The 11,553-nt window shown below is 31.8% G+C and overlaps 2 protein-coding genes across 2 annotated transcripts; both read right to left on the bottom strand.

The window, feature by feature from the left end:
- Positions 1–961: 961 nt before the first annotated feature.
- Positions 962–4,110, bottom strand: LOC120092224 (ubiquitin-conjugating enzyme E2 10). The gene is made up of 5 exons (XM_039050499.1): positions 3,958–4,110; positions 3,763–3,852; positions 2,696–2,823; positions 1,787–1,891; positions 962–1,356 (listed from the first exon to the last, which is right to left on the bottom strand). Exons 2-5 carry the CDS (start codon positions 3,830–3,832, stop codon positions 1,213–1,215), a joined length of 447 nt encoding a protein of 148 aa, XP_038906427.1. The 5' UTR covers positions 3,833–3,852; positions 3,958–4,110; the 3' UTR covers positions 962–1,212.
- Positions 4,111–5,726: 1,616 nt separating this feature from the next.
- LOC120072443 (probable inactive receptor kinase At4g23740) lies at positions 5,727–8,790 on the bottom strand. Its single transcript, XM_039024854.1, has 3 exons — positions 8,340–8,790; positions 6,765–8,079; positions 5,727–6,614 (listed from the first exon to the last, which is right to left on the bottom strand). Exons 2-3 carry the CDS (start codon positions 7,999–8,001, stop codon positions 5,956–5,958), a joined length of 1,896 nt encoding a protein of 631 aa, XP_038880782.1. The 5' UTR covers positions 8,002–8,079; positions 8,340–8,790; the 3' UTR covers positions 5,727–5,955.
- Positions 8,791–11,553: the final 2,763 nt, after the last annotated feature.

Genomic DNA, 11,553 nt, shown 5'->3' with positions numbered 1-11,553 from the left:
ACCCCTCATTTTCAATTCAACCCCTTGAAAAATTATAACTAAAATTAATTTCACCTTGAAGATTGAGATTTTGTTAAATTTTGTGAGAATACTCGAGAAATTTTAAAAAGAAAATATAATTTTAGCCTATACATTCCAATTTTTATACAACTTCATAACATCCGTCCGAGTCTCTCTACTTATAAAAAAAAAAATAATAATAAAATTTAAAAAAAAAAAATCTTCATTTTTATCTCCTTTCTTTCTAACAAAATTTGCACTTCATTCGCTAAATTTCTAAAATGTATGCCCACAAATTTATGCTAAAGAGTTTCATCATATATAAAATTTTCAAAATAGTAGTCAACAAGATCACAGGGTAAAAGAACAATACCATAATAAACATTTTACAAGTACCTAAAATAAAATAGAGCTTACCACGATATGTATACAATCCCTCTTTGAGATTTAGAGGTTTAATTATGCATCCACAATTATCATTCAAAAAAATTGAAAACAAACAATATTTATTTTTAAAAAAATTGAACCAAACTTGAAAGTTGGACCTAATTAATAGTTAAAGCAAATACACTTTCTAATTAATAGTTCAACAACCTGATATTTTAAGTTGTCTAATAAGTCCTATGCATCAAAATTTTAAGTGTATGTCCAATAAATGGGTAATTTTTTGAAAAATAATAAAAACAATTAGTGAGAGACCTAATAGATACAATTCAGAGTTCAAACACCTATTTTACATAAATATTAAACTTAAAAAGATGTTACGAAATGAAAGTCAAAATAATTACAGAAATCTATATATATATATAGTTTAAATTGACCAAACATTTCAAAGTTGTTTTTATTAAAAGAAATGATTAAAAACTCAAGTTAGAAATGTCACCAATCAGCAGAAATGAAATGTACAATGTCTGTGGTCTGGTCTATGATAAGAGAAGGCAAAAAAGAGCAGAAAAGAAAATGGAAAAGAAAAGAAGCGAAGATACATTTCAGTGTCCTATATATATTGTATAATATTAATCCACACAACCAAATAAGAAAATATTTTCCAATTGGAATGAAAGGGGAAATGTTAACGACCTTTCTTTGCTCAAGCAGCAAGCATAGGATGGTTGCAACAGACCCAGAGATAAAGGATTCATTCATATATAGAACAGGTAGGTGAGCATAAAAATGAGAACCTAAATGCATAATCATTAAGTCACCATCGCTTTAGCCCATGGCGTACTTCTGCGTCCAGCTCCTAGCAGTTGTCTCATATTTGTTCCTGTCAGTCTTGTACATATGAGCGATCTCGGGCACAAGCGGGTCATCCGGATTTGGATCCGTCAACAGTGAACAGATTGAAAGTAAGACCTAGTTATAACAACACAATAATAATAGAATCTCAGTACTCGTGGACACACAACAACACGCATCATTTATTAACATTATAGTATCAAGATGATCCCATCCCAACCAGAGCCATATTCTTGATGGAGACAAGGTCAAATGGATATCCTTCCATAACATTAATAGCGTAAAATGGTTAACCTCATTCTTAGTTGAGTTATTTTCCCTATCTAAATTGGAAGAAGAGATGATGGTCAAAGTTTGCACCATCTTTCAAAAGACATATGGGATGATCGCATAGATATAACTATGTTAAAGCCTAAAAGAACTAGCAAGAGGACAAGTTTGTCAAGATAGGTCATGAAACTAGTTTGAAATTGCAGAGACAGCATTTTGCAGTCATAAACACAGCAAAACCTCTTTTTTCTTTTCCTTTTTAAGTGAAGGGACTGACCTTGGAAATAGTTAGGGCAGGGCTCCATTGCTCTTTCAAAATGTCAAGGCATATACTACCATTGCTGTTGATGTTTGGGTGGAAAACCTTTGTTCTAAATGCCACCTGCAAATCCAATCGTGAGGGGAGGAAATAAGAAAGCTACATCCAAGAAATTTCCTAACAAGACAAATCCAGAAGCATCCCAAATTTTGTTAGGCAAGAAACCTTAAGGCATGAATCACCATCAGTTGTTACACCCATATGCCCACTTCATCTAACTATACGCAATACAGTAAAGTAAAGACAAACAGACGACATGGCAAGACAAAGAATCTAGCCTAAACAGCATTTATGCCATAGACCTCCCCCCTTAACATACTATATATGTTTGTTTTAATGAAAACCAAGATTTCATTGAGAAGAATGAAATAATACAAGAGGTTATGGAAAAAGAAAACACACACACACACAGACCTAAAGGGCTATAATAAGACCTCAAGGGAAATTACAAAAAGCTTTGGATACCGATCAATACCCAAAAAAAAAAAAAAGCAACCTAGCAACCAACTAAACCTCTCCCCTTAATATAGTAGAGAAGAAAGAGTCTCAAGACAATGCACTAACATTTTTGGAAAACTTATGTCAAACAACTAAAAAGAAAAATGCATGCGTATTTGAACAACTATCAACTAAAGGTGTAAATGCATGGTTGCATATCAAAGCACGTACTCGGGTACTATAGCTCCATACCACATATAACTAAATTACAAACAAATTACCTAACTCAAACCATTAAGTTGACAATAGTTGAGCTTAAAGATGAAACAAGACAGATAAAAAGCAAGACCAAGAATCATTAGCATAGGTAAGAAATGTTAGGACACACAAGTTCAGGAGTAAATATCAATTTAAATGAAACTGGCATACCTTAGGAGGCTTAAAAGGATAATCCGGAGGAAAATGAATGGTGACAAGGAAAACACCCCCAGCATAAGGACTGTCCGGAGGACCCATTATGGTAGCTTGCCAATGAAACATGTCTTCAGCAACTGGACCTGAGGAAATTCTTACGAGTCAGCATGTCAATTGAAACCTGCTGTTCTAACTACTAAGACCATTTTGGATATACTAAGAACTCAAAGTTACAAATAAATCTTGGATAAAAGATCCAGTCTTCTTTCTCATGCAAACTCGTGTACTCTAAATTCATCAACAAGGGTGAAACAAATCATCATGGCCAACACTTCGACATTCATGTCCAATCAATCAATGTACGTGTTAACTTTGTTTTTAGAAGCAAGAAGTATTCAGGGTTACCATGAGTTAGAAATTCTTAATACTTAACCGTAATTGACAAAGATATAATATAACATAAAGGGAAAATGAGTACAGTCCAATCTCAAATATCTAAACTTCAGTTCCAGATGTGAGCATCCCAAGCTAAAGCACACAAATTCTCTTCTATAACGTTCACAACACAATGAAGACATCATCTCTTCTCACCGTGCATGATAATAACACCAAAACAAATAAGGTGGAAGGCTTGAAGTGGAACTTCCAGCAGAAATGATCTCAGAAATTGAACAACTAAGATGTTCAGACACACAATACAACCAAATTCTGATATATTTTATATACGGAATTCGTTGACTCAATTTCCATTCCATAAACCATGATCTAACGATCATTCTTCCAGCAGTTGGTAAAGCCACCCCTACAACTTTCAGACAACAAACTCTCCCTAAAAATTCTTTATAACGATTACCAGCATATATTCTCAGGAAAAAAAAACGGTCAACAATCAATAAATACAAGAGAATAAAGGACTCAGAGACACAACAGAAGACCAGATGAATGCACGCAACAAAATAATAGAATGAATATTGTAAAATCAATCAATTCAAGGTAATCAAAACAATCTAAAGCAAGAAAACGGGAAAAAAATCCCCCAGCCACCAAAAAATAAAACGAAAAACAGGAAATTAATTTCATACCAGCGCTACATGATGTAGGCGGGTCCTTCTGCAAGTCCTTGAGTTCCTTCAAAATCCTCTTGGACGCCATCCGCAAAAGCTAACAAAAATCTATAAGATCCAAAATCGAAATCCAAAACCTCAGATCAGAGCTGAAACTGGTTCACAAACATCAGAAAAAAAGAGAACAATAACATAAAATAGAGGAAATCGTACGAAGAGAGAGGTTGTGGTGAAGGCGCTTTAGGTCTGGTGTGAGGGTTTGTTGTGAAGAAGACGAAGAGAGGATGAGGATGAGAAACGACGAAGGAGATGGAAAACTAATGGTGATTCGGTGCGGAATGAATTTTATAGAACCGTTTCTGCTTGTGGGAGCCCTGCCTCAAAGCCGACGTTTTTTGATTGGTTTCAAAAATTATTATTAAATTATTTATAATATATTTTTTTAGAGCATTAGGGTGGGCCCTTCTTAGCGTTTCCTTCACGGCACCATCTTTCCAATCTCTTCCTCCGCCGAAAGCTGCCGCCGAAGAAAATTATTCTCTTTTCTGTTTTGCCTTTAATGGGCCTCACTTCATGGCCCATTTTAACGTTGGGCTAGGGCTTCAATACCCGCCAGGCCCAACCCAAAGGAAACCATCATTGAGCACCTTTATTTTATAAAATATTTTAAATACATTTCTTTTTGTTTAAATCTAATCCATCTACTTTAGAGTCTTAAAAAGAGTTCTTATTGTTTGTTTGAAGTTAATTTTATTAAACTTAATGGGAATATATCATAATAATGATAAATTTTAGGCAAATTGTAAGTTTGTATCTAATAGGTTCATGAACTTTACAAAAATTTTAATAGATCACAAATTTGTTGTTTTGTGTTTAACATATCTCTTCACTTTCAATTATTTATCTAATAGGTTATTGCAAATTAAATTTTATGTCTAGTAGTAGATCATACATTTTTTAAAACATTTCTTAATCTATTGTATACAAAATTCAAAAATTAAGATATGTGATCTAAAGTTCAATTTTTTGTCTACTAGATATGTTACTTTTTTATTAAAAAAAAAAAATCAATTATGTTCCAAACCTATGAAGTGCAAAATTGAAAATTGGAAATTTGTTAGACATTCACCTCAAAACTTCATAGACTAAACTTATAATTTAACCTAATTTCGATTCAAGAAAATATAAAATTAAAATGTCAAAAGTAAAAAAAAAGAAAAAAAAGAAAAAAAAAAAAAAGACTGTTAGAGACTAAATTTTGTAGAGACTAAATTTTGTTTAAGCATAAACTAACAATAGGAAATGACTTTCAAATTTATTGAAAATGCAAAAATTAATTTTGAACATTTTTCAAAGGAGAAAATTTAAAAGAGAATAAGTTAGGGTGTGTTTAGATTAACTTTTCAAGTGTTAAATTTTAAAAATAAGTCATTTTGAAAAAAAAAATTGAAATATTTGATAACTATCCAAAAATAACTTTTGAAATATATTTTATCGAAAGAGCTTAAATAAAAATGAATTTTTCAAAAACCTTTTTTCCACAGTCAATCTAACCAGACTTTTAATTTTTAAATTTAAAAAATATATATATATGTCATTAGTCATTGTGGGACACCATCCTCTTTTTTTTTTTTTTTTTTTTTAAATTCTTATTAGATAAAGTGCCCCTTTGTTTTTATTCCTTCGCTTCAAATACTTTTTTTTTTTTCTGAAACATTTCGCTTTAAATACTTGATTGGATAGAAAGGAGGGAAAAACAAACTAAGAAGTTGAAAGAGAAGCTGAGATAAGAGGAAGAAAATTGAAAATGTTTTTTTCAGTCAATTTAGATTGCGTATACTTTTCTAATAAAAATTGGAATGAAAAAAGCGATCTAACCTTTTAGATTTATTTATTATTATTTAAATTCAACAACCAATGAGAGTAGAATAATTTGAAACCTCCTTTATCTCTTAGCCGAAAACCAAAAGTCATAACCAATATGCAAAATACCACAACTTTTCATTTGCACTAAAAGAGTTGAACTTGTAAAGATAATAAACAGTTGAGTTATTGAACTTGATATGGTCTAAACTAGTGACCTCAAAAAATCCAAATAGCTTAAGTAATACTAAACCCCCAATTCAACTAGTTTAAATGAATTGAAATCAGAAAGTCAAAAGAACCTATGTACTGTGTAAGCCTTCATGACAGAACAAAGATCAAGTAATTTCAAGGTAAACGTGAGGAAGAACCGATTTCCATTACATGAACTGGAGTTGAATACGCTGATTTTGACTCTGATGATGGTTGGGTTCCTGTACCATGTTGCCGAACTTGCTCGATTCTCGACATTATATCCATCATTTTCGGTCTCTGCTCGGGCATTTTGGCAACACAAGACAACCCAATTTGCAGCATCTCCACCATCTCTTCTTCTATGTTTGGATACCTGAGTAGTTCAACATCAAACACTTCTGCTGTCCATTCCTCTCTCACCACAGAGTTCACCCACCTCACCAAATTAACAACTTCATTACAACCTTCAACATGTATGGGAGATTTTCCAGTTAGAAGCTCCAGCAGCACCACCCCAAAACTGTAGACATCAGCTGCTTCTGATGCTCTCCGAGTGTCGGTCAATTCAGGTGCTCGGTAACCAGGGGTTCTTGTGGCTGGTAGTGGAATTGAATTCATCAATCCAGCCAAGCCAACGTCGGATACACAACCATATCCTTTAGAGTTGAGGAAAATGTTTGAAGCTCTGACGTTTCCATGGGAACATTTTCCACCATTTTCTGTGTGAATATAAGCAAGACCTCGAGCCGCTCCAATAGCAATTTTCATCCGAGTATCCCAATCTAACACACGTAGACCGTCTCCTTCCTTACCTGCAATATTAGATTGAGTCGGTGCATCACAATTTGTTTAGAAGATAGATTCATCCAACCTTGGCTTCTTTATAAATTCTATAGAAATGTATCAAAAGGGGAGGGAAAAAAACCACGATAACAGTTGAAGGAAGGTGATGTGATACTTACCATGTAACATTGCAGACACACTCCCTTGACCATAGTAGTCATAGACCATGAGTTTCTCATCCTTTGAATAATAATATGCTCGTAAGGAAACGACGTTCTCGTGCTTAATATTTCCAATCAACTGCATCTGCTGTTCAAATTCTCGTTTACCAACCGTCACTTGGTTCAGCCTCTTCACTACGACAGTCGTTGAGTCCTCCAAAGCTGCCTTGTAGCTCACTCCAAAGGTTCCCTTCCCGAGAACCTCGGCAGATGCTCTCAACAGGTCTTCCAAGTCAAATGCAAGATTAGAATCCTGAAAGAAATTGAGGTTGTTCTTTTGTTCTTGGCTCTCAAAGCCCCTTTTTTTCACAGACGCTTCCTTCTTTTTAGGCTCCATGGTGGAACTCATATTTCCTTTTCCTTTTTTAAACCAGCAAGCAGTCAACAAAACAGCTAGCAAAATAAACCCAATAACAGAACCACCAATTGCAATACCAAGTATTGCAGATTCACTTAGTCCTTTGCTTTTTCTTGTCGGTTGAGCAGTGGGAGGCTGAAGAGGAAAAGATGGGGGAATTGCACTATGTTCTTCAGTAACATTGTTACCAGAGAACACCCAACTTGGAAATCTTTGAAGAGAGTGAGGCACATTTCCTGTAAGATTATTATTGGACAAATCTAACCGTTGCAAACTTGGAATATCAATGTTCGGAATTTCGCCTGAAAACGAGTTGTTTGCAAGATTCAAAACTGTCAAATGACTCAACTTTGAGATAGAGGAAGGAATACTCCCATTAAAGAGATTGTTCGATAGATCAATGACACTAAGGTTGTTCCAAACTGAAAAATCTAAAGGCAAAGGACCTGAAAACTTGTTGTATTGCAGATACAAGGAACTCAAGTTCTCCAGCTTCGAAAAATCAAAAGGGAAAGGACCTGATATCCTATTTAACCTAAGGCTTAGAATCTCGAGTGCAGATAGGCGGCTAAGAGTATTCGCAGGGATCGGGCCACGTAGACCAGTCCCGGGTAATCGTAAGGCTACTACTCTGGATTCATCAGAATTGCAAAACACTCCTGTCCAGGATTTGCACACCGAACTACTCTCATTCCAGTTGAGAGAAGGCGAGTGGGAGATATTATGGAAGAAATCAAGTAAGGCTTGCTTGTCTTCAACTGGCTCAGTGAAAACCCCGGGCCAGAAGAATGCTAAAAACAAAAAAATTCTAAGGAAGATGAAGCTGTTCTTCATCATTTTCTCAGAAACAAATTAGTAGTTCAAGATAAATAAGCTACCAATGAGAGAATCTTATCTTACAAATCTGGTTCATACCTGCAAAAGTTGCACATATAGAAGACACAGAATAAAAAACCAAGAGTCGAAATTAACCCCCATAAACATTTCTGCTACAAAATTAACTAATTCTACTTGGTTGACTTTTCAGAATCACCAAACAAAAGAAAGCCAAATTTTCTAAACCCCCAAATCAGCAACAAACAAGTTCATCCAATTAGGTTTCATTTCCAGTACCTAAACTACATTATACCATCAACACGCATAAAAGTAAAACAAGCAAGGCTCAGGTGACGTACCTTTGAAAAAAACCCCCACGAGACCAATTGAAACAGAGCTCTGATTACAAAATTCTCAACAACCCAATTCTCAGAATTGAATTCGAAGTTAAGGAAAGCTATGGAACCCAGAAGCGGAATTTGGAGAAAGAACAAAAAGAAGGGTTAGAATGAGAGAAACAGTTGGAGAAAGCTCCGTACGTACTGGGTCATTGGCAATGATGGCGATGGAAATTCAGAGGGAATCGTTTCCTTAGAGTAGTGGCCTGGATTCACATGCAATTTTGCAGGAAAAAAATAAAACTGATGTTGGATAATCATTTGAGAGAAGGTCCAAAACGAAGAAGAAGAATAGAGAACAGAATATATTTTAATTGTTAGGAGTCCATTTCTTTATGTCAAATTGACAGGAGCTTCCATGTGAGGGTTGTTGCAGCCATTGATGGATAGTTCTCTTCCCCATCAAGAATAAATATTGAAACCAAACAGTAGTTGTTCATTACTTCTTTCCCTTTTAATTTTTTTTTTTTTTAAATTCTCTCTGTAGTAATTTTATGGTAAAAATATTTGGTGTGTTATTTTGAGATTTGAGTTTTCAAAATATAGAGTAAAAATGTTAATAAATAATAATAAGTTCGAGAAAAAAACTGCTATAAATAAGTAATATGGACTAAATTTAAGATATCTTAAAAGTCTACCAACTAAAATTGTACATTTGAAAATACAAAAGTTGAAATTAAACAAACTTTACAGTTTGGAGAACAAAATCATATTTTAACTAATTTTATTTAGTTGAACAAAAAGGTGGGGGTTTTCAATAAAATAAAATAAAAACAAAAATAATAAGGTTGGTGGATTTTTTTTTTTTTTAAGAATATAATTGGTGTTTAAGATGGTAATCGACTTTTATTAGTATTTTTTAGTACAAAACTATAGATATGATCATGAACAAAAATACGACTATAAGAAGTAAAGTCACTTTTAAATCTACATTAAACTACTCAAATTAATTTTAAAAAATTATAAGTTTAAAACAACAATCCAAAACTTGTAATTCATATTCTTCCACGTTTCATAACTTCTCATTTTAAATAAAGTATTAATTATTTCAATTGACCCCATAGTTTAAACTTTAAGATACATCAAATTTTTTCATTTCATTTTCCCACTATTTTCTCATTGACATCTATATACAAAACATTTAATAAGTAATTAATTTACAAACTTTTCTTTCACAAACTTAATAAATTGTGTGAATATTTTCAAAAGTATAACGAATTTGACATTTTATTCACGGTTGACAAATTATCAAAGTCTATTCAATCAGATCATTATGATGTATGGTTACTTCTTAGTAATCGTTAAATACGTATCTTGAAATATTTTTGTAGTTCATCTCTCATATTTTACGGTGTAAAACTGTTAAATATGTAATGATAATTTTTTTTTTAATAATTTGTTGTTACATGAATTTTTCTTTAGAAGGAAATGAAACTCTTTCACGAACATATTTAAATATTAGATTCATGTAAATGTAGTTTTTCTTTTTAGGGGAAAAAAACAACTAAATGTAATTGTCTAAAGGCATGGCTGACCAAATCCACTGAATTTTGATGAATAATTTTTATAAGCTATTTAAAATAGTAACATACTTTATTCTCATTTACATGTCACTACTAAATTTAATAATAAGAGTTTAAAAAATGAAGGGGACATGGAAAACAGCTCATCATAAAACATGTCATTTTTAAAGATTTCATAAAATAGTTGTATAGAACTTGAAAGCATGCATTCATGTGCCAATTATTGTTGTCTTCAATTACGAGATGGAGAATCCCAATAATCTCCTTTTAGAAAAAGAAAATCATTTTTTTTACCACTAAAATCATCATGTTGTACTTGTATCCAATTTTATCTATATTCTTTATATGCTTCAATTTTTACCCTTTAATTTATCTATTAATTTTAACAAAACTAATATAAATTTTTTCTAAATTCACTCAGTTCAATAATATTAAGTCCTTCCATGAATTTAATTTGAGCATTGAATAACTTTGTAAAAACAAACTCAATTTTAATTTTTTTTAAAAAAAATAGAGTCATGACTCGAATAGTCAAGCGCATTTAACTTTTTTTTTTCTTAAATTGTTTTATTAACTTGTGTACTAAAAAATACTACTTAAGCAATTTATATTTTTGTTTAATATTTATTTTTTAGCGATAAAAATATCACACTTCGATTAAATATAATTATAAAAAAATATATTAATTTTTTTAAAAAAAAATCACTCATTGAAAAAATGTTAAACTATTTACAGAAATAGTAAAAAAAACATACTGATAGGCTTCTATCGATGTCTATCACATAATATCAATAATAGATTTCTATCAATTTCTATCGACCCCTATCAAAAAAGATTGAATTTTGTTATTTTATGTAAATAATTTTCTTTATTTTTCTATTTTTGAAAATCTCCAATTTATTTTCCATTTTTGGAGAAAATGAGATGTTTATTAAAGAAGGGTATCTATTTGGGTATTGTGATTAAAAATCTTAAATTACTTTAAAGTTAACATCTAGTATCTACCTATTCTATAGTTGAATTTATATTTAAGGCCATATTCAAAATAGCAATTTAGTGTAATAGAAAACAAAAAACAAAACTTAGCAATTTAGCAAAGATAACACATTGAAAATATTAGTTAAAAGTCAATGTGTGTCGCATGTATTTCCATGAATAGTATATCATATTACTTTAATCATCATATGAAATTTCATGTTATGCACGATTAGGACATTGGAACTAATTTCTAAACTTACTTATAATAGGAATCTAATCAACTCTCTATTGTAAATTTCACATAAAATTGTTGCAATTTGATTTTGGAATTTCAATTATTCTTTGACTTTACTTAATTACATTTCTAAATATATAAAAAGACGTGTCCTCGAAATTTTTGTATAGTTAAATACATGCATGTATGAACCACTTTTGAGTAAATACTTGATTTACAAATCTTGACATTTCTAGGACAATTGAATAAATTAATCAATCATGTGATTTATGTAAGTAAAGTCTACCCCAAAATTAGGCAAGCTAATAAATTTGGTCAAATTCATACCATACAATACAAGTAAGAACCTTCTACAAATAAATTAATGGTTACTTTTTTAAAAACGTATAATAGAGCGCGGGATTCTAACCACAAATTTTTAATCATTAAGACATATCTC

The sequence above is a fragment of the Benincasa hispida genome, chromosome 1, assembly GCF_009727055.1.
Source record: "Benincasa hispida cultivar B227 chromosome 1, ASM972705v1, whole genome shotgun sequence".
NCBI lineage: Eukaryota > Viridiplantae > Streptophyta > Magnoliopsida > Cucurbitales > Cucurbitaceae > Benincasa > Benincasa hispida.
The sequence above is the reverse complement of the archived record's forward strand: the minus strand, read 5'-3'. Positions and strand labels throughout refer to the sequence as shown.

Excerpts from the sequence above, each read along its gene's own strand:
- LOC120092224 (XM_039050499.1), bottom strand. The coding sequence starts at position 3,832 with ATGGCGTCCAAGAGGATTTTGAAGGAACTCAAGGACTTGCAGAAGGAC. Across the intron at positions 1,892-2,695 it reads ATCCTTTTAAGCCTCCTAAG|GTGGCATTTAGAACAAAGGT; the intron begins GTATGCCAGTTT and ends TTGGATTTGCAG. Across the intron at positions 1,357-1,786 it reads CTGCCCTAACTATTTCCAAG|GTCTTACTTTCAATCTGTTC; the intron begins GTCAGTCCCTTC and ends TGTTATAACTAG.
- LOC120072443 (XM_039024854.1), bottom strand. The coding sequence starts at position 8,001 with ATGATGAAGAACAGCTTCATCTTCCTTAGAATTTTTTTGTTTTTAGCA. Across the intron at positions 6,615-6,764 it reads TGTGTCTGCAATGTTACATG|GTAAGGAAGGAGACGGTCTA; the intron begins GTAAGTATCACA and ends CTAATATTGCAG.